Here is a 21,707-nt window from a genome sequence, read left to right on the forward strand (position 1 = left end):
GTCGAGTTTAGTTTTAATTTGAAAGTTATAACGGAAACAGTGTTTGTTTGTCCTGTTCTGTATTTGGAGTACGGCTCCAACTGGAGGGACCGGTTTGACAGCCGCAGAGTATGTTGGGAAATGCAGTTTAATCGTCTTCTCCGGCTCTAGTCTTCTAGTTCGCCTCCCGCAGACTCGCGCGTGATGAGGGGGGCGTGGTTCGTTCGGTTTTGATCGAACTGCAGCAGCTTCCGCTCTCTCTGGCGTCACACATGTAGCACAACATGGCCCCTGCCAGTCGGGCTGTTGTTGTGGTAGCTCTCTCACTGCTGTACCTGTGCCGGACAATCTTCTCCTCCGAGTATTTCTCCACTCTCACTTTGTTCAACAATGAGCTCCACAAGCAGGGATGCAGCTCGCTGTCCGAGTGGGAAGAGTACGCGGCTGACTGCGGTAAAAGTCTCTCTTTTTTGCTGTTACTTTGCCACGTCTTCCCCGATTCAACTGTCACCGTGGAACCCGGCTAGCTTAACCGTTTGTAAGCTAACGTCAAGATGAGCTAATCACAACAAGCAGTGACAGCCCGGGGGGAGATAACTGCGATAATTCTTGTTCTTACTGCCGTAGAGGTTAAATGGGATTTGAAACCAAAATATACGAGAAAGAGAGTTGTAACACAGGAGGGAGAGTATATTAATGTGCACATAACAGTCAGGAAACTCAACAAAAACTCACTTATAAACTGCATCTGTTAGCTTACCCCAAGAGGTCAACACCAAGCTCCATTCAAAAAGATAGCTGTTACATCGTTGTGGTGAAGCCTTGCTCGAGAGCAAAATCACACAACAGAGCAGAACTGAAACATTCCTCTGATTAGGCAAGTAGCTTCTGGTGGTTGCTGTCCATCTGCCTAATGTTACAACTTATGCACCCAACTATATAGTTTTTATTTCTTATCAAAAAATCAGCTTTTAGGACACACTGTTCCCCACTGTGTGTGTATAGATAGATAGATCAAAACAACTATACCATAACTTTAAATAAAAAGTGGGATAATTAAATGTAACATACATATATGTGTGAGGTGGACATAATGCAAATTACACTGTAAAGTTGCAGTTGTGGATCGGGTCGTTTAAAGATGTTGAAAGATGAGTTCAGTGGGAGATTTGTGTCAGTTTGAGTCCATTAGAGGGAAACATGAGGCGTCACCTCCTGACAAGGAGGGTCTGGTTGTACAGGGAGGTGTTATGGTATTTTGGTGGAGGACTAAGAGAAATTAACTGGTTAAACAAGCTGAGAAGACTGTTGCTTGGCTCAATGCATGTGTGCTGAACTGAGGAGATATTCTTAGTGATTTCTAATATATTTTAAAGCACAATAGCAACGTTCATGGCTTCTTGCGTGTTTTAGCCCAAGCGTGACATTTATTCTGACTGATTTTGATGCAACTTTCCTGCCTCTTGGGCAATCAGCATGCACAGTTTGGCTTGTATTACTATCAAAGAGATGTTATCTTTGTGCGGTAATGCAATAGAGTCTTAATAAAGCAATCCCTGTTTGTACAATTCTACCGCACATTAATAACACAACTCTGATTAGATCCAAAAGAGCCGTGGTGTTTACTATGGTAGCGGTGATGGCCATGTAATATCCACCTACAATATCCACACACTTTGGATTGTTGCATGTGCTTTGCAGTAAATTGTCAAAACATCCAAAAAATATAAAAATGTATAAAAATTGCTGTTGTGCCACTATGAGTGAGGTCAAGTCTGCTTGACATGAATAAATGTCACTTGAAAGACTAATGCTTTGGCAGGCTGAGTTTATTAGTCATTTAAAATGAAAAGAATAATGTATTGAATACAATACATTCAAATATTCATTATTGTGCTCAGTAATATAAAATGCTAATAACATTTGTCTTTTCAGAGTCCTCCATTTTACAGTTGGAAGACCCAGACTGTGAGGAGGGAAGCAACCCACCCTGCGAGTCAGTCTTCTCACTTAACGCAGAGAAGATCCTGGTGAGATCTCACACACACACACACACACACACACACACACACACACACACACACACACACACACACACACACACACAATCAGATGCTTCTAGTCGAGCCATAAAAGCTTGTTTTTATCAAAATAGCACAACACTGCGCTCTGTGCTAAATTTCTGTGTGACAAGCTCTCTAGTCCTTTAGTTTGATTGATTGATTGATTTATTGATTTACTCCAATGTATTAATGAAATATTACGCTTTGCCCATCCTTTAATTTGATACGCATTCCTCGGGTCTTTGTTTGACATTCTGACATGTTGAGCCAAAAGACAGTTATGACAGAGTCTCTTTGTTGCTCTTATATCAAAGAGATTAATAAGCATGGTGATTTATTACCGAGCTCAAAAGAATCCGCCACCTCCTCTGGTTGTGAGTCAGATGTATGTGTAATGACACAATACAGTGATACACACCCTGACTACACCTCCACATACCACTTCAGAGCAGTTTCATTCTTAAAACAAATGCAAATTTGAATTGCATAACTGCACGCCTAAGGTCTTTCAAAAAGGAGAAGATTAACTTTATTATCTTTTGCCAAGTTTGCACAGAAATAGGTTCATCCAAATCTGTTTCCCATTTACTTTCAAGCAGGTCTAAAGGCACCAAATTGTGCTCGTTTGGTAGTTTGTAAATTCTTCTCTAGAGGTCTCATTTCTTGACTGTAAATTGACACAATACAATACGGGCTTAGTTTTTGACCTCATGTCAGTAAGTGAGTTCTTCATTCTGATGAAGCTGCTGCCGGTACTTGTTACTCTCTGAGGATATGTATGTGGCAGGTTTTTGTCTTGTCGGTTGTCTTGTTGCTGTTTTTTAAAACCTAAAATGCTGCCACAGCAACATTTGCATGCTGTCAAATTTGCATCCTGTAATGGTTTGTGTCATGCTGCCGCTCTCCTTTTGGGAGGACACAGTAAATACAATGTGAGACTGCGAGAAAGAGAAATAGCCTTTTGCTGCACCCACAGAATATGTATTGCTTCACAGGAATTTGGCTCGGCAGTAGTAAAGGACCTTGACATTCTAAAGCGTTTCATTCTCTGATCTCTGGGGCTTAATTGTTCAGTATAACCTTGAGAGCTGCTGGAGCGCTTGTTTATCCTCTTTTTAACTTACCAAAACCAAGGTTTTAATTTTCAGCATTTCCCCCACTTTACAAATATATTAAATATAGTTATTTTAGGGCAAAATGTCACTTGATTGTGAAACTTTTTAGTTTGTCCACCTGTGAAACTCGCATGTTATTCTGTTTCTCCATTCGGTCGATTTGCTTCTGGCTTCACACAGGAAACCATTATTTTTATCTTTTTCTGAGCTTTGCGTGTCAGCGCTGTCTCTTGATGTGTGTCTCTTTTTTCACCTAAACATGTTATTGTTTTTATTGTTTTTTTATCTTGTCTCCACCTCTCACAGAACCAGGCCAAGTTGTTCATAGAACAGAAAAAAATCCCCTTCCCTGTAGATAACCACAACACAAACGAAGAACTTGGTAAGTTCGCCCGTTCTAAATACAAACCGTCTTCATGCTGAACTGATTTAAATGTTTTTTGCCTTGTTATTCATCATCACTTGCTGTGTCTTTGCAGCTATAGGCTACGTTCTGATAGGCAACGGCCTCTATGATGAAGCCATCAAACACTTCTCGCTCTTATTACAGGTGTGTTTGCAATGTTCACTCTCAATGCATCGTGTTTTATTGTTGCCTCACTTTTGCTATTTTGTCACCCTCTACATCCCTTCAAACTAGAATGAAAACACATCTTCCTTTCTTTTTGCTGAAGTCAAAAATATTAATATGAAATAAAGACGTGTTTTGACTTTGATTAAAGGGCGACCCAGAGCTGGTCAGTGCCATCTATGGGAGAGGGATAGCTTACGGGAAGAAAAGTCTACAGGTGAGTGATTTTTGTGTTATTTCTTTTACCTCTCGATGTTTGGGAATACCCTGAAACTATTGATGTATTTTACTCTGCTGTAATTTCTCTGCACTTATGAAGCTCCCTCTGGCTTTGAAATGTGCAATAGAAAGAAAAAGAAGATTTTATTCTCTTACTTAACATTAAAATACTCGCACATTAATTCGGAGCAGCCTTTTAAAAAAGCATTTACAATGTCATAAACTAAATAATGAAGTTATGGCTAAAGTTAAGTTGTGATTATTGCCCTCATTAAGATATGAAGGGTTTCTTTTCAAAAAATAAATGTTGCTGCTCAATTATTTACGAGAAACGCTCAGCATTCAATCCTGCGCTGTAGTCGAGGTTTATCACATATGTCATAGCAGAGGACTCCTACTATACATTACAAAGTGCTGCTGTGTATCTTTTCTCAATTGATCCACTTCCTTTATTTGCATTAAAGGTTCAGTTTGCTGAACAAAACCCTTAATTTAATTGGTATACTCCTATTCACGTCCATGTTAAAATTAGATTTAAAATCAATTTGGCAGCATAGGGAGTTGTTGTCTTTATGCATTTTCTCATTCATGCTGGATTTTGGTGACGGCAGCAGTTTCAGGTAAACGCAGAATGAGTCAGTGTGTCATTTAATGAATGCTAATCCCATCTGCCTGGACTGCCGCACAGCAGTTTTTTGTTTCTCTACTTGTTGGTGGCTCCTAGTTGTGTTCACTAAATATTAAGGTTTGTTTCAACAAAATGTAACTGCCCCTCCCTTCCTCTGCCTCCACACCAGGACATAAAGAATGCTGACTTGGCGTTGTACGAGCTCAACAGAGTCATCACCCTGGAGCCTAACTGGCCAGAGGTCTACGAACAGAGAGCAGAGGTACAGAGACGCGTTACTCTAAACAAGTTGCTCTTGATTATGGGTTATGGCCTCTGAAGCTCCTTCAAAAGTATAAAAAGTATCTTTTTAGAGGAGTGCTACAACCTCTTCACAACAATGGAGATCATTTAGCCGATTCATTTCCATGCTAATTTTATATACCGTTCATAAGTTGGAACTGATCATTAATCTCCACCACATCCGATCAATTTTACAGTTAGATGTCTGAACAGCGAAGCGTCATCGGCTTCTTCCGACATGTGATTCACACACGTTTATTTCCGATGCAGTCAGAAGTTGTTGTGAAGCGAAAAAACAGTATGTTCACTGAGAACATAGAGGCACGGAGAAGGAGGCAGTCGTAGTCCAAGATGGTGTGTGAGGGATAGCTCAGTTACAGTTTGGCTAATCGGTGCAGTTTTAACATTGGGTAAACCTTACAAACTGTGAAATGTATCAGTATCAGTGTCGCTTTAATCACATGCACAGAAGCACAAAGTTGTAAATATTCAGTTGTAGAGAGACGTATGTCGTCTAGATCTGTACAGTCAGTAATATTCAGACACGCAAGCGTTGAGTCACGTGGTTTTTGTATTTCACCAGAGTGTTCGAAGGATCACACTGCCTGTTTGAGTAAACGTCTTCTCGCCCAGGTTTCACTCTGAGGCTTTTTCTTTTAATAGGCCGTTTCCTCTTTGTGAGCTGTAAGCCACTTCAATACATCTCTGGTGTAATCGGTCTGAAACGCAAGTCACACAGAAGTAGTGACACAATCCGGTCCACATCCTGACTGAGACCGAATGTCACTTTATGTCATTTAGTTACATTTTATTGAACTCATTAAGAACAACAACATTGTGCAACACAAAGGCAAAGTTAATATCCTGAGTTTTGCGTATTCCTTAAATCCTATTCTTCAAGAAGATTATTCCTGATATTTTTTAAACAAAAATGTTTAGGATCACTTTAAAAAAAAATACTCACTCCACCTTTTCCAGCAGAAGAATAATCGATATAGTCCTCTCTCTGAGGAAATCCTGCGCAATTGAATATCAACCATAAATAGTTGATCGCACGCATTGTTTCGGCGCCTTTTTTTTTTGGGGCCTTTTTTGTCTGTAAGTCGGTGTGTAGTAAGGAAAAAGATCACAAACTCCTTTTCAGCTGGAATGATCCAACCAGCTTTTCCTAATCTGCAGGAAAAGCAATTTCATTGCAAAAAAAAAAGAGGACAAAACCAGGATTTAGCCAAGAATCAAATGAAAAGACATGATTATCCGAATGTTTTTTTAAGTGCGGCTAGGACTTTATCCTTCCATTTGTTTGTGTGTGTGCGTCTTCAGATCCTGTCTCCTCTGGGTCGTATCAGTGAGGCTCTGGGTGATCTGACCAAAGCCATCCAGCTGCAGCCCTCAGCCCGTCTCTACAGACACAGAGGAACACTGCTCTTCATTTCAGAGGTTTGATTGTCATTGTCATTGTATGTGCAATGTGCATGTGTACGTTGCAGGCCTTCATGCTTCCATTTGCTGACCTTGTGCTTTTCCTTCCCACCAGGACTACGTGGCAGCTATGGAAGACTTCCAGCAGTCTTTAGAGCTGAAGAAGAATCAGCCCATCGCCATGCTGTATAAAGGCCTCACCTTCTTCCACAGAGGAATGCTGAAGGTAAGTTGCTCACTGTCTCTTCTTTTTGTCTGTTTTTAAGCGTAAATCTGGTAATTTGGTTCTGTATGTTTTGATTCTTTAAAAGACATAGATTTCAGGGAAAATCTCTTTAAACCAAACCACTTCTTTTCGAAAATTGTGGGTATTTGATGGTGGGAATTGGGTCTTATCGTTATGTTTGCAACATGCAGAAATTAGGGAAACGTTGAAATGAGATAAAGAGACTGATATACAATATCAACAAGGACATGCACCATATTGAAGCTCCTGGTGTGGCATCCACATTTTAGACTTAATTACTATTTTCAAATTGTATACTCATTTTAATCACCTATGAGCAGCTGCAAAGTAGATAGAGTATCCTGCTCTGGGAGGGATTGAGTTTTAAGTTTAGCCAAGTTCTCAGAGGTTACCACATCACACAGAGTTTTTCTTTTTAGCAGCCCTCTCAGTAGGGAGACGATGCCGTGTTTCACACCAGTTTTCTGTATCTGCTTGTCATGGAGGCAGTAAATCTGAAAACAATGCTCCGTGCTCTGAGAGGAGAGTTAAAAGTCAAGATGTCTCTACTTCTGCCTTTTTAAAACATGAAACGTCTCGATATAATATGGCTTAACTCCTAATCGTGTTGTTACTCTGTAGTGGGCCAAGGTTCAACATCCATAGTGTTTCTCACACTTTGATTAATTGATGACAGACTAAGCGGAGTGCAGAGCAGTATCTGCAGCTGTGGGTTTTTTCAGCTGCAAGACGTATTTGCAAAATTTTCAGTTGCGGTGTTTAAGTGAGTCACGTGTAGGTTGTTTTTTTTTGGGTGGTGTTTATCACCTCTGCTAACCAATTTGAAGGGGGAAACCCTGTACAGAACCTACAGACAGTTGACTGCAAGCAATAACAACACTCTGGATATACTGACAATGGAGCCGGTTCACGAGAAAAACCATATCTACACTAGACATTCTTTTTGCTGCTATATGGAAAGAGAGACACCGTTTGTAGACACACTCTGAATATATATATCTGATACAAGGTGTGAGTACTCTGCTCAGTCTGAATTTTAGGTCCATCCCCATGTTGTGCAAGTTCCTCTTGTGTTGTCACTCTGAACGGTTGTTGGGTTTTCTGTCGTCAGGAAGCCATAGAGACATTCAAAGAGGCGCTGAAGTTGAAGTCTGACTTCATAGATGCCTATAAGAGCCTTGGACAGGCCTACAGGTACAGTCATATTGTTATTCCCTGGTCACATCACATCTTTTTTTTTTTACCCAACGTTTAAACACAATATGTTCCTTTTTGTATTTCAAGAATTGAGAGTACCTACTTTTCCCCTCCGTCTCGCTGACAACATGTGCACTGTCGCTCTCTTGGTGTCTCTTCTTCCTCTTTCCAGAGAGCTGGGTGATTTTGAGTCGGCGATGGAGAGCTTCCAGAAAGCCCTCATGTTGAACCAGAACCACATCCAGTCTCTGCAGCTCCGAGGCATGATGCTGTACCACCACGGCTCGCTGCAGGAGGCCATAGGCAACTTCAAGGTGGGGGAATCCACAGTAGAATTACAATAGCTCAGTCCTCCGCTCCTCTGTAAGGATTGTATGGAATTATACAACATATTCTTATTCATTGAATCAGCAGATTTAAACTTATTTTATAGCCTGAGTTAGTTAGTGAGTTACACAAATAAATGATAGCTTATAAGTTCATCAACTTAAACTGTGTACATACCATATGTGTCCTGCAAACTTCATCAGTCCAACCCTTTTTACGGTCTTCTGTTTTTGGTTTCTTTGAATTTCTCTCCTCCTATTGGTCCTGCAGCGGTGTCTTCAGTTGGAACCCTACAACGAGGTGTGTCAGTACATGAAGGGGTTGAGTCACGTGGCGATGGGACAGTTCTACGAGGGCATCAAAGCTCAGACTAAAGTCATGTTGAACGACCCGCTGCTGGGGCAGAAGGCCAGCTCCGAATACCTCAAAGTTAAATACCTCAGAGGTCGGTGTCACATGCATGCAAACACGAGATGCTATAATGGACACACAAATGTTTTGTTGCTCCGCTTTCATTCACACAACTGAAACCCTCTTATTTCTTTTCAATACTGAATCCTGTGCAAGTGAGCTATCGAGAACGTCCCACTCTATTCAAATGTTTTTGTGACGAGTACTCAGACTAAAGTTTGTTTTGAAGTTTCAAACTATTTTATTTCATTAGAGTTTCATCAGAGTTTACGCCACAGCCCCTTAAAATTCTTAGTTTTGATTGGCTGGCAGGTTCCAATTTGTTTTTAGTACGTTTTGATGCAGGAGTTTGTTTGAATTTCTAAATTAATACTCAATGAAGGTAATGACAGCAACAACGAGTCTTAGCTAAAACTTCCATCTCTAAAATACATCAGTAAAGGCCATTTTGATATTATATCTTATATTCTGCTTTGCCCCACTTTGTTTTCCTACCAGAGTACTCTCGCTACCTGCACTCCCACCTTGACACCCCAGTAGTCGAGTACAACGTGGACCAGGACTTACCAGGGAACTTTAAGAACCACTGGGCCAAGAACCTGCCTTTTCTAATAGAAGACTATGAAGAACAGCCCGGCCTGCAGCCTCACATCAAGTAGGTGTGATGGGTCCGTTACAGCTGATTCACTCTCTAGCAATAACTCTGACCAAAACTGTAGTTATTGTTATAGATGTGAATGGGCTTTGATATAATAATATCTAAGATTCATACACTTTCTTGGTTTTATTTGACATCAATATAGTGCCCTGCAATTCACCTGTGTAGTGACTGTCATCATCAGGAAGTCTGAGAAATACCCTAATTTCCAGAGCCGCAGTTTATTACTAGGCCAGAGCTGAGGCAAACAGTGTTTTATGGTAGAAAGCTTTATACGGCGTGATAGCGCCAGTGTCCTTCAGGCAGAAGTTTTTATTCCTCTGTCAGCAAACTAGAACTTGTTTCTTCTGTTTTATAAAGACATTTCAGAAAGTTGACAGGTAGCCACAGTACAGTTCAGAAAAAAACAACGACTGCACCCATCATGAAAGCTTTGAAGAAGTTCATCCTCTGCATCTTCCTGTGTTTTGCGGTTTGCAGGGACGTGCTGCCGCAGAACTTTGACAGCTACAGCAGTGAAGTTCAAAAGCTGATCTGCTCAGCCGACCACCTGGGGGCGCTAATGCAGTACGACACGCCTGGTTTCTTACCCAACAGGAGAATACACAGAGGTACCACTGATGAGTGCTGCAGTTCATGAAGATGTTTTAAGTATTAACAGCAGCAGTAAAAAAATTATTTGTACTTTTTCAGCCATGGGTTTAGCAACCCTGGAGGTGATGCAGGCCATGCATCGAACGTGGAGCAACTCCAAAGTGCGAGTCAACGGCAAGACCAGGCAAATGCAATGGAGAGACATGTTCGATATAGCTGTGAAATGGAGGAGGTGAGGACCTTTCTTTATTTTAAAAGAGCAGTGTCACAAATGTATTAAAAAGACGTATATATCAAGGGTGGGGGTTAAACGTAACGCAATGCAGAGGCAACATTATAGATGTTTTGCATATTTTTTCTTTGTAAAAAGGCAAGTAATCTGTGTTGTAATGAACTCTATAGCTCAGGATCAATGGATGGTATAATACAGTGACTGTAGACACAATGTATTCACTCAAAAAGTGTATTTAGTGTTGAGTTACTCTGAAAGCATCCAACTGTTAGTTTGGTTTGGCGAGATGAGAGCAAAGACCAAAAACAACTCTTAAAAATGAATCGTATTCCAAGAGAAACTAAGTTCTGCTCAGGAGCAACTTTGGAATCCTAATCATCTTCAGGAAATAACCCTAAAACACACGTGAATAAAGCAAAAAAATACAGATGTTAGAAGAAGTGTAGACTGAAGCTCATATTCATCAGAAAAGTTGTATTCAGAAGTCAGTCACTAAAATCTCCTTAAACGGTTATATGTCAATCACTTGACTAAACTTTTCCTCTGTCGTGACACGTTCCACCAAAGACTCTTTGGGCCTTAGCTGATTCAGTGTTGAGAGACTAACTGGACTTTTCCTGTGCTCGTAGGATCGCGGATCCAGACCAGCCAGTTTTGTGGTTAGACCAGATGCCCGCCAGAAGTCTCAGTCGAGGCTTCAACAATCACATCAATCTCATCAGGTAGCAACTTGGCCCCCGAGGACCGGGTCGGTCGCTCTCATGAGCAAATGGATTTTCAACGTGGCTTTGCTTTGGGCTTTTTCTCAACTCTGTAGTGCGAATATTTAAAATCCTTGTAATTCGACCCACTTCTTTCAGTTTTTGAACTCACAGTAGCCTTGACTCTGACGAGCTCACCGAAAGCACATCTTCATACAAAAGTAGCCTTTTTTGGCAGCATGTTGAAATCCTTTTTTCTTTTTTTTTTTGCTTCAGGGGACAGATTATCAACATCAGGTACTTGGCGTACTTTGACAACATCCTCGACTTTATCAAAGACAGAATACTGGTGTACCACGGGTAAATTACTCCAAGACTTCATCCAGTTTCTATCTTCAGTGACTTTAAAACACTTGTCCGAATATTCTACACTGCCTGAGTTCTTTCCATTCTGTTTATATCTTTTGCATTCATTGAAAAACTTGAATCAAAGAACTGTGGCGGGCATCAGCATGTCAATTATTTGTCTGCAGTCATGTAAATATGCCCGCCTACTGTACGCTGTCTACAAGGCTGAGTTATTGTTTCCCTCAGGCTTTATTCATTTTGCATGAGAGTGTTGAGGAAGTGTTTCTTACAAATACATAAGTGAATATTTATTCTTCATCAGTTTCCTCGCTCCTCTGCTTCTTTAATTAACAAGTTCCTGCTTTGCGTCTCAGGGCGTACAACCCCAGAGGACTCTTAGAGGTCCGTCAGGCTCTTGAAAATGTGAATAAAGTAGAAGATCTGCTTCCTATAATGAAGGTAAGGATGGAAATCTGGAATATTAGTGGGGAGGGAAGTAAATGGAGCTAAAGATGATGCGTGCATGTCTAAATTAACTGGATTAAAGTTTAGATATCACACACTCAACTCAAGGTCTGCTTACTTATGACATGATAAGTTGCTTTGGAAATAAGTGGACCAGTGAGTTGACATTGTCGTCGTTATTCAAAATGAACTAAAGTTTGTTCAATGTTTTACTTTGAGAGACTTCTGAAGCTGGCACAATATTGTTTTGGGTTGTTTTGTGTCCTGTAGCCGTTCAGCAGTGAAAACCCAGAATGGTTGTTTGCCTGTTTTTTATTTCTTGAAGCAGTTCAATAGTAAAACCAGAGATGGCTTCACGGTCAACTCCAAGGTGCCGAGCATGAAGGATCCTGGGAAAGAGTACGACGGTTTTACCATCACGATCACTGGAGACAGGTACGGTGAAACAACGGTCTGCCATATTTTTTTTAAGTTTTCTGAATTTGTTTTTAGAATTTCTGCACAAACTATCAGAAACCATCCCTGTGAAGCTCGTCCTCACCAGATTCGTGACCTGACAGTAGTCCGTCGTCAGAATCGACTTGAGTGAGCAACTGCTCACTCCTGTGTGCTTAAAGAAAGCAAATCTTTACCCCTTGTTATGTGAAATCCATAGTTCAGTGCCTAATAAATGGCCTTTTTCAAGATAAAACTGCACATTTTAGACTGACCTTTTTATTGGGACCTGCCCAAGGCACACCTGGGTAATCATCATGCTGTTTAATCAGCATCTTGATACACCAAATGTGTCAAGTGGCTGGATTATCTTGGCAAAGGAGAAGCGCTCACTAAAATAGATTTTATTTTATTAAAATGTGAGAGAGAAAAAGCCTTTTGTTTGCATAGAAAAAAGTATTTGATTTCTTTCTTTTTTTTTCATTAAACTAGTGAAAAATGGGAGCGAAAACAAAAGTGTTGTTTTCATACTTTTGTTCTGTGTGCATTGAAATATGTAAATGTTGGCAGGTATTTTAAAACTCTTTGTTATAGCAGGCTATGACGGCTTTTAGTTAGTTTGAGCTATGATAGCAGAAGGAGATTAAGTGATTATTAATTCCCTCTGGTGAACTGTTTTCTGTGTCGTAGGGTGGGCAACATGTTATTCTCAGTAGAGACTCAGACGACAGAAGAGCGGACGCAGCAGTACCAGTCAGAGATAGAGTCCATCTACAAAGACCTCACCGCCAAAGGAAAGGCATTAATGCTGTCCACTGAACTAGGGGTAAGATTTATCTTTGCTTTTTTTTTTTTTTTGTGGCCATGACTTTGGCATTCCATATGTAATAGAAAGCAGAATCAGGTTCAATACAGTGATATTTGTCATTTTTGTACATTTTTAAATATTATCTAAAGTAGAAAAAGGTTCCAGATGAAATCAGTTAGCAGCAGGCTCTGCAGATTATCCAGAGTTACCAGGATGTTGTTTTTAATACACCAAACAGCACAAACAAACTTCCATTCACCTCAGTTGTGTTGGGGTGGAGGCAAAGCTATATAAGTCTATCGCCAAACATATTTGAAACATTTAAATATTTAATGACATTTTAAGAACAATAAATTAAAAGGGAAAATAATTGGTGGCAGCCCGTGTTGTAGTTGTGTCTTACTCTTTTACAATCTTCTGCATGGTGCATTGAGGCAGGAGGAGGAAACAGAGAAACAGTGAACTGGGCTCAGCAGCCAACTGTTTTAAAGTATTAGCGTCAAGTATTTCATTTCATTTCAAGTCGTCAGTCAGCACAGCAGTTACCCAGTTACAGCAGTTCCTCAGCATCTGACAATCTCCTCTTCTCTCATTCTTATTCCCTCTCTGCACGAATATCCCAGATTTCTGTTTTCTTGAAAGGCAAACTTGGGAGGGAATTTAATGAATTCTCTGGATAATATCACAGTCATTTTACAAATAGATCACTTTACGGGATTAAAGCAGAACGTATTCTCCAGCTGGCTGCTGTAGATGACTTTCAGACAGTGAAAAACAGACGTTTAGACTTTCGAGAAAGATGATCAAACTGTTAAAGAAGCATTCTGACTTGAAAGTCTGTCTGTTCAACGTGAGCTCAGTTCTCTTCGACAACAATGTCCCTATTGTTTGTAACGACTAAATAAGGTCATCGACTCTGAAGACAGAACATCTCTTGCTCCGGGCTAGTTCATGTCATAACAGTTGACTGTGATGACTTCTTGTTCTTTTAGGATGCAGATGCCGTGTGTAACCTGATCCTCTCCTTGGTATATTACTTCTGCAACCTCATGCCCCTCTCCAGAGGATCCAGGTAATTTCCACGTCAAAACAGCCGTCATGTAGGCATACCGTTTAAATGTTTCATCATTTAATAACCATGGGACAAAGATAATTTGTGTTCTTCTGGGATGTGCTGTGGCAGGTTATTGTGCGAGTAACTGCCATTTTAGTATCGTTTTGAATGAGATCACCTTTGACAAAATTACAACAGTTAACAGTTGACATTAGAGGCAGAATGAATATGATTTTCCTCACTTATGACTCACTAGATGTGTGTGATGGCGTCTGTATCTGCAGACACTCGGCCCTCTGCCTGTATTTGATCTTTTTCTTTTAATTTTGCATTATTCTGGACGTTTCAGGAAGCTGGAAGACACAGCGCTGAAAATAGGCCAAATATTGTGTGGCAATACGCCAAACGAGAGTGAGGAGGGATGTGATTCCAAACCGCAACTGACAAGTCCTACAAATTTTTCCCTTTTTAAAAGAATGTCTTTTGTTTTCTTTCTGGAGGCGAAACCTCCCAGGCTGCAGGGTTTAGCGGGTGCGAGCTTGATTAATGCTCAAAGGACAGTATGTTCTACCTTTAACGCGCAGTAGTTATGACGCTAGTGCAGGGGTGGCCAACCAGTCAGAGACCAAGAGCCACATTTTTTACTGTGTTACCGCAAAGAGCCACATCATACACATGGGCACACATGAACATCACCCCATCCCTTCCTCACACACACACACACACACACACACACACACATACCTTTGCTCAGCCAGATTGATTGTAAATGTCACACACCAACATGATAATGACAGAAATTGACTCCTACAGTACTAAGACCACAGGCCAGTCATTTTCAACAATGAACATTGTGTGCACTGTCTCACACAGACAAACTCTCAGTTCAACCAAGTCCACAAACTAAAATATAATAATTTACAATAGCGTTTTTCTTTTACTATGCATGTTACTTAGTGGGACTTCTGGCATTCCTTGCCTTGAACAATCCTCTTCAAATCTGGCTTGTATTCCGTTGTTGCCACTCGAAGCAATTCTTTCACATCGGTGTCAGTCAGAACAGATCGATGCTTTGATTTCACGTGTTTCAGGGTAGAAAACACAGACTCTCAGACGTATGTTGACCCAAACATTGACAGTATCTTAAGCGCAGCCCGTTTGACACCGGGCCACAAAGCTTTCGTGCAGGTTTTCAACCAGTGTTGCATATCTGACTCTTTGCTTATTCAGGGCGGCGCTGGTGACTTGCCCACTGGCTTCTAGCAGAGTGGGAAAATGTGTTAAATCTCCCTTTTGAATATGCGCCTTGAACAGCTTCAGTTTGTTGACAAATGCAAACACACTTTGCACCAGGTCAGGCAGCATTTTTAACTTACCCTGCAAGGTCAGGTTCAGTCTGTCCAAGTGACTCAGCATGTCGACCAAAAAGGCCAGATCCATAATCCACTCGAGGTCCGAGAGCTCGGGATAGTCCTTGTCCTTCTCTTCCATGAACAGTTTCACGGCATCCAAAAGCTGAAAGAAGCGAGAGAGTACCTGGCCTTTTGACAGCCACCTCACAGTGCAGTGCAGCGGCAGGTCACCTGGAAGCCCTTGGTCCAGCTCAGCGATGAGATTTTTGAATTGCCGGTGGTTAAGCGCATGTGTGCGGATGTAGTTGACGATTTCCATCACAGGCTTCATGACGTTGTTTAAATTCAATGATTTAGACACGAGTTGCTCCCTGTGGATGATGCAGTGGAAATTCCAAAACTCGGGAAATGTTTGGTCAGCTTTGCACAGCCCCACAAGCCCGTTCACAGATCCGATCATGGCTGGCGCTCCATCCGTTGCAGTTAGTTTTGGTATGGGCAGATTTGCTTTCGCAAATGCAGCCATCATTGTTTCTTTCACATCTATGCCACGGGTCCTGTCTTTTAATGGCACAATATCAAGGAGTTCTTCTTTGATCAAACAATCGTTTGACACAGACCGTGCAAATATTGCCAACTGAGGCTTGTCTTGTATGTCACAACTCTCATCCAGTGCGACACTAAAATACTCACATGCTTGAAGGTCAGAGTGCAACTGTGATTCAATAGCCTTGTTAATGTCCGATATTCTGTGTTCAACAGTGTGGCGGGACAGTTGGACGTCTGATACCATTCGTTTTAGTTTGTCGTTTTCAGGAGACAAGATTTCAACAACGTCACCGAGGCATTTTTTAACGAACTCTCCTTCATTGTATGGCTTTTTGGCCCGTGCAATGTTCCAAGCCAGTTGATACGATGCAAGCGTTACAGTCTCTGAGTGCTTCGTAAATTTTTGGAAAAATTGTATCTGCTTTTCTGCCTGACTTTTCAAAGTGACCAACTTGTGTTTGCGAAGATCAGTCCCTTTTGGAAATTCCTGGTCGATGTTAGCATGGAGTGAGCTGAAGTGGCGCTGAAGATTTGAAGCTTTGAAATGCGCTAATGACGCCTGACATATAAGGCAGAATGGCTTTCCATTACGTTCAACAAAAAAATATAAACTCTCCCACTCTGTTAAAAACGTCCTGTGTTCATCTTCATATTTTCGTTTTTCTGTGCATTTTTTTCCTGACATTTTGAGAGCAAACTTGACACAGAGGTATTTTCATCCCACGCACATCCGCGTTTGACGAAAATACCGTATTGAACTCAAACGAAGCGAACACGCACATGCGCGTTTGACGAAAATACCGTATTGAACTCCAACGAAGCGAACACACACATGCGCGTTTGACGAAAATACCGTATTGAACTCAAACGAAGCGAACACGCACATCCGCGTTTGACGAAAATACCGTATTGAACTCCAACGAATCGAACACGCACATGCGCGTTTGACGAAAATACCGTATTGAACTCAAACGAAGCGAACACGCACATTAAAAAAACACAAATACAAACTTCGATATAAACGTAAGAGCCGCATGAAACCGGACAAAGAGCCGCATGCGGCTCGGGAGCCGCGGGTTGGCCAGGCCTGCGCTAGTGTCTCATCTGCTTCTCCTCAGTGTGGTGGCCTACTCAGTCGTGATGGGAGCGCTGATGGCCAGTGGGAAAGAGGTCATCGGCAGGATCCCGAAAGGAAAGGTAAACATAAGTGACCTTTCCGACTCTCAATGGGTCCGACCGAGTGAAGTAACGACATGTTTTAAAAAACACTTTTAACGTCTTTATCTGAGGGGGGGGGGGGGGGGGGGGGGGCTGTATGTAAAAGATTATCACTACCTCCTTTTTTTGTTATTGTGTTCAAATGAAAGGTGTACATTACACGTGTGAGTCTGCCATCCGCTCCATTGATGGACACAAAACCTCCCCAAGTATTGTTTCGTACACATTTATTCCAGCCCTATGGAAGATGAAATGTCACCTATGACGTGCCGAGCAGACGCATTGTTCGTCAGACAAGGCAAAAAAAAATAAATCTGATCAGCTCATGAAAAGTTCACCCAAAGTCAACTTTTTTTTCCGCTCGGCTAAAGTATGTCTGGTGATTTGTGGATCTTAATGAATAAAATCATTTGACTTGGATGACACAAGACAACATCCAGATCAAGAAAAGCGTCATGTTTCAAGCCTTCTTGCAGACATATTGCTGCTAGTGAGGACATAAGTTTAAAAGAAGATTTCATTTTTTTATTTTAAGATGTTAGAGGCTTTTCTCTTTTACATGCAGCTGCGCATACTCTGATTAACATATAACGCCTCCCTGACGTACGTCCTGCAGCTACGTCCCTTTACTTAACTTTCATTTGTTATCTTAACATGTAAAGGTTTTTTTTTCCCCATTTATTTTTTTAATACTCAGAAGTGGGCTTTAAGTGTAAATAGCTTGGGAAGCCCTGCTCTAAACTGTGGTTGTTGAATATTGTTTCAGCTGGTGGATTTTGAAGCCATGACCACACCCAGTCCAGACAGCTTCAGTAAAACGGCAAAGAACTGGATGAATCTCAAGAGGTAGGAAGATGAAACATGTCCTTTGTCTGTTATTCCTCTTCTTGGATGGACTCTTATCGTTTAACACTTTTTCTTCCTCGACAGTTTACCAAGTTGGTACCAGAATCTTCCGTCTGTAGCGGAGACCTTCCCATCCACCAGAACGATGATCGAGGTTCTCAACACAGACTCGTCTTCGCACTGTCCAAAGAAGTCCTAACACAACTTCTACACGGGACAGAAGTCTGTTTGATTATTAAGTCTTAATTAATAAAGCTTCTACACTGGGCAGAACAAAGGGACCGTCGTCTTCTGCACCCCGAACCAAACTGGATTGAGTTCTCCAAAAGCTTGTTGGGCTTTACTGGTAATTGTTTAAATTTTAAATTGGACTGAGGTGATATTGATACAAATTCAAAACATTATTTTAAAGAGGCTTTTCCTTTTTGAAGAGGTTTATTTGTTTTGGGGAAAGCTACAATTGATCTTATGTTGGCATCAAATTACCTCCAAGTCCTGCTCTGTTCTCTGTCATCCTCCGTCACACTTCACTCTGAATTCATAAAAGTAAAAATGTTTACAACACCTATATGGATGCTTGTAAATGCAATGTAGGCCAACGTTGTCACAAAACCTGAAGTTTGACTTTGCTAGCAGTACTATAATTACGTGTGGTTTCTGAATACATTCTTGTCTGTACTTGAGCACCACGACAACCATAGCAACTGTCACTCCTTATGTTAAAGACATAGTTCGTAAATTTCATTTTATCTCGAGAACCTAGAAGTTCAGAATGTGGCGTTCCAACTGCAGTAGTCAACCGTCAACATCCAGGCTGACTTTTTATTTAATTTTCCAGTTTTCAAGTCGTTTTATATTAGAATTTCACTTCACAGAACACATTTAGTCATGTTCATGAAGTTGATTATTGAATCAGACTTTGGTTCAGGTAAAGACACTGTTTGGAGAAGATGACAGAGAACAATAGTATCACAGTTTGGGAAGCAGAAGCGATTCTGTCCACCCGGTCTTTTTCTCTGCTTCATAGGCATCACCAGACCTGAAACACTCAAAAGCACACAGTCCTCAATCTCATGAGCCATCAGCATGAACAGTCTTATGTTGCATAGTCATGGGTGAATCTTTAGCTTTAGATTACCTGGAACTTTAACGTGGATTTTACTTTGCTGTTTGGTATCAATTTTGGTTAACATGGAAGTTTGGAATTGGCACTTAAAAAGTATTTTTTTAACCACTGCTGTGCAAACACACACACACACACACACACACACACACACACATACACACACACACACACACACACACACACACACACACACACACACACACACACACACACAGTCCAGCCTATCAGCAGAGAAGGAGTCTTGGGAAATTTTGAAAACCATCAGGGCTATTGAATTCCACTCTGGATACTTGAAGCAGTCTCTTATTTAGTTTTCTCGAAACTTGCAGGAAGTGTCACTTACTCGGGTATATTGAACCCCCGCTCTCTTTTAACGTGACCAATAAAGGGTTGGTGTTTAGATGGGTTGGCTGCTGAACTAGTATGAAAGCAACAGTCAGAGATTTTTTGAGATTTCTTCAGAGATACTTGTTGCTTTTTGTGACGTAAAGTCCTCAAAGATTTGTCAGTTAATTGATTATTTGATCAACAGAAAACGAAAGTGACTGATGTTGTTTGTCCTGAGTTTTATGTCATTATAAATTGAATACATTTGGGACAAAAAAAAACTTGGACCAGGCTGAGTAAAAAATAAAGTATTTATTTCTGTAGAATTGATGACTTGTAAGTCTATGAAAAGAGAAAAAAGTTGCAGTCCTAGCTTTATGTCCTAATCTAGCTATGTACTGTGGCGGAGAGATTTTAAAATTAAGCATAATAAGCTACATTCGGTAGCATGTCTCATATCAAAGTGAATACAAAAGTAAAGGCAGCCTGGTTGTTATATAGTAGTGGGATTTGAAATAGTACCCTTTTCATTTTAAAGTAAGTCAAAATCAAAACGTGCGCAAATAAATAAAAAGACTCCTGAATGTTCTCTGACATCTCTGACAGTTGGATCTCGTTGAGGATTAATTATAGATGGGGGTAAAAGCACACCACACACTGTCATCGTCTTCTTATCATTCCTTTAGCCTGCATCAGATGCCATCTGTGTCTCACACACGTCTCTGGTTTTTCTTTGGGTTAATTAGCTGGTGAGAGCTGTTCTTATCTGTTGTCGTTTGGGAGAAAAGAGCTCATATACCTCCAAATGTCTTAATCATCAAATACTGTCTCTACGTATGTGACTAGGTTGATTTTGCGTGGCCACATTTCTGTCTCGTCAAACTTACAGATATCTGCAGAAAACCTGGTCAGTAAAAAAAAAAAAAAAAAATGGGAAAACAGGTTTCCGGAATCCTCAAAGATATTTGAATTAGTGTTGAAAGTGTTCATCACTTGTGTGGTTTTCTGTTCGGTATTCTCTGTAGGGAAAACTCATTAGTTTAAAAAGTGTGAGTGTTGACAAGATCGACATTTCTGGCTACACAAAATCAAAGACTTGTTTTAGTAATTCAAGGTAAAATGGGGTAATCCTGCAGGGGAGATTATTTGATTAATATGAATGAAATGTAATGTTTACAACCTTATGAAACAAAAATACTTGAGTGATATTGAGGCTACATTAGCCTGTCTTTTTAATGACTCATCAATGTTGGTTGAAGCACAAGGAGGAAACGAGCTAAGCAGGTATTTCACCTGGGATGATCCGAGTCTTTTGAACAAATTTAAGCCGTTTTCTCTCTAATTGCAATTTTGATGAATATGGGGTCTTGAATGCTAAATTATCATCACATACAGTTATCTCAATGCTGCAATAGTTCTTAATTGAATGTCCAGTTTTTCGTTGTTTTTTTATCCACAAAGTAAGAACAAATTGATCCGTTCAATGGCATTCCTGATTTATTTCCTGCATTACTGACGGTCTGCTTTCCATCACTTCTTCTTGTTCATATCAATGATTGTGCCGACTGGCTGTCATTTCCTTTTCTTTTTTTTTGCACTGGGTGACCCAGTCATTAAGTGCTATGGTGGGATCTTAAAGCTTAAAACTTGAAGGAGGGATTTTTTTTTTTTTTATTGAATGAATGTTCAGCAGTCAATAAACATGGTTGACAATTTTAACAGGCTCTGTCCTTTTTGGGGGGGGGAAACCTTAAATTGTCCGGAGATAACTATTGAAGACATTTCTGCTAATGAAAAAATATATACGATCCCAAAAAAATACTCTTAGTATTAACTTACTATACTTACTGTTATGTCATCTAACGTAAAGGTTGCAAACTCCGACCAACTGAAACTTCCGCCGTGTGCCAAGCGTGTAGGAGACCAACGCGAAATCACGAATGGCGCGATTAGTTATGTAGCAGTTAGTTATGTCCAGTGCTCGTCCACTGTGTGCCGCAAACGCGCAGTGTCCACGACCAAAGACGACTGTATCCCATACAAGGCTTTACCGCGTGACTTTGTCACGTGATCCCTCATCTTGCACTTAAACTCACATAGCTGTCGGTTGACTGGCAGTTGTGAGAGAGGCAGGTGAGGAAAAGAAGCGGTGTGACCATGGCCGAGGATGCGACTGTATCAGAGGAGACTTTAACAAGCGCTCTGACTCTGATGGTCAACTTGGGCAAAGTCCTTCTACAGACAGCCAAGCACGAGGCAGAAGGTAGGACTGATGCAGAAGAGGGATGCATCCCTGGGGAGAGATATCATTGAAAGTTTGGATTTTGTAAGAAAATAACCAAATGGCACGTTGATTATTCCCAGTGAGCATTTTTCCGTTTAAAAGACGTCTACGTCCACCGTTCGCATGTTTCAAAGTTGTAGAAGCACTCCGAGTCCCTGCGCATGCGTGTTCCAGCAGTAAACGCACGTATTTTACGTGAACATACAGTCAGAATGCACTCTGCTCTCATTACGATGTCCTGGGAGCTTC

General features: G+C 40.9%; 2 protein-coding genes across 4 annotated transcripts in view; both read left to right on the plus strand.

Annotated features, from left to right (window-relative positions):
• Positions 1-228: 228 nt before the first annotated feature.
• ttc13 (tetratricopeptide repeat domain 13) lies at positions 229-20,893 on the plus strand. Of its 3 annotated transcripts, none has more exons than XM_068708494.1 (23): positions 229-432; positions 1,915-2,009; positions 3,464-3,539; positions 3,637-3,707; positions 3,880-3,945; positions 4,745-4,837; positions 6,181-6,297; positions 6,395-6,505; positions 7,638-7,720; positions 7,896-8,037; positions 8,321-8,495; positions 8,960-9,116; positions 9,600-9,730; positions 9,813-9,945; positions 10,575-10,667; positions 10,923-11,006; positions 11,369-11,453; positions 11,785-11,894; positions 12,585-12,720; positions 13,695-13,774; positions 16,776-16,854; positions 17,642-17,721; positions 17,806-20,893. In XM_068708494.1, exons 1-23 carry the CDS (start codon positions 264-266, stop codon positions 17,918-17,920), a joined length of 2,481 nt encoding a protein of 826 aa, XP_068564595.1. In that variant the 5' UTR covers positions 229-263; the 3' UTR covers positions 17,921-20,893. The 3 variants fall into 3 exon arrangements, 2 of the variants coding, with proteins under 2 accessions (XP_068564595.1, XP_068564596.1); XM_068708495.1 differs by having other exon boundaries at positions 11,788-11,894; XR_011102766.1 differs by lacking the exon at positions 17,806-20,893 and having other exon boundaries at positions 14,106-16,854; positions 17,642-17,660.
• A 365-nt stretch (positions 20,894-21,258) lies between these two features.
• selenol (selenoprotein L) overlaps positions 21,259-21,707 on the plus strand; it is a 7,671-nt gene continuing 7,222 nt past the window's right edge. The window contains exon 1 of the mRNA XM_068708496.1: positions 21,259-21,437. Coding sequence (XP_068564597.1) covers positions 21,332-21,437 — 106 coding nt within the window. The 5' untranslated portion in view covers positions 21,259-21,331. The remainder of the gene's footprint in view (positions 21,438-21,707) is intronic.

This window comes from Cebidichthys violaceus, unplaced genomic scaffold (genome assembly GCF_023349555.1).
Source record: "Cebidichthys violaceus isolate CVI_PGR_0920_01 unplaced genomic scaffold, fCebVio1.0.p SCAF_14, whole genome shotgun sequence".
NCBI classification, from domain to species: domain Eukaryota; kingdom Metazoa; phylum Chordata; class Actinopteri; order Perciformes; family Stichaeidae; genus Cebidichthys; species Cebidichthys violaceus.

Coding starts and splice junctions, on each gene's coding strand:
- ttc13 (XM_068708494.1), top strand. CDS start 264: ATGGCCCCTGCCAGTCGGGCTGTTGTTGTGGTAGCTCTCTCACTGCTG. Junction 11,454..11,784: donor ATCTGCTTCCTATAATGAAG/GTAAGGATGGAA, acceptor TATTTCTTGAAG/CAGTTCAATAGTAAAACCAG. Junction 11,895..12,584: donor ATCACGATCACTGGAGACAG/GTACGGTGAAAC, acceptor TCTGTGTCGTAG/GGTGGGCAACATGTTATTCT.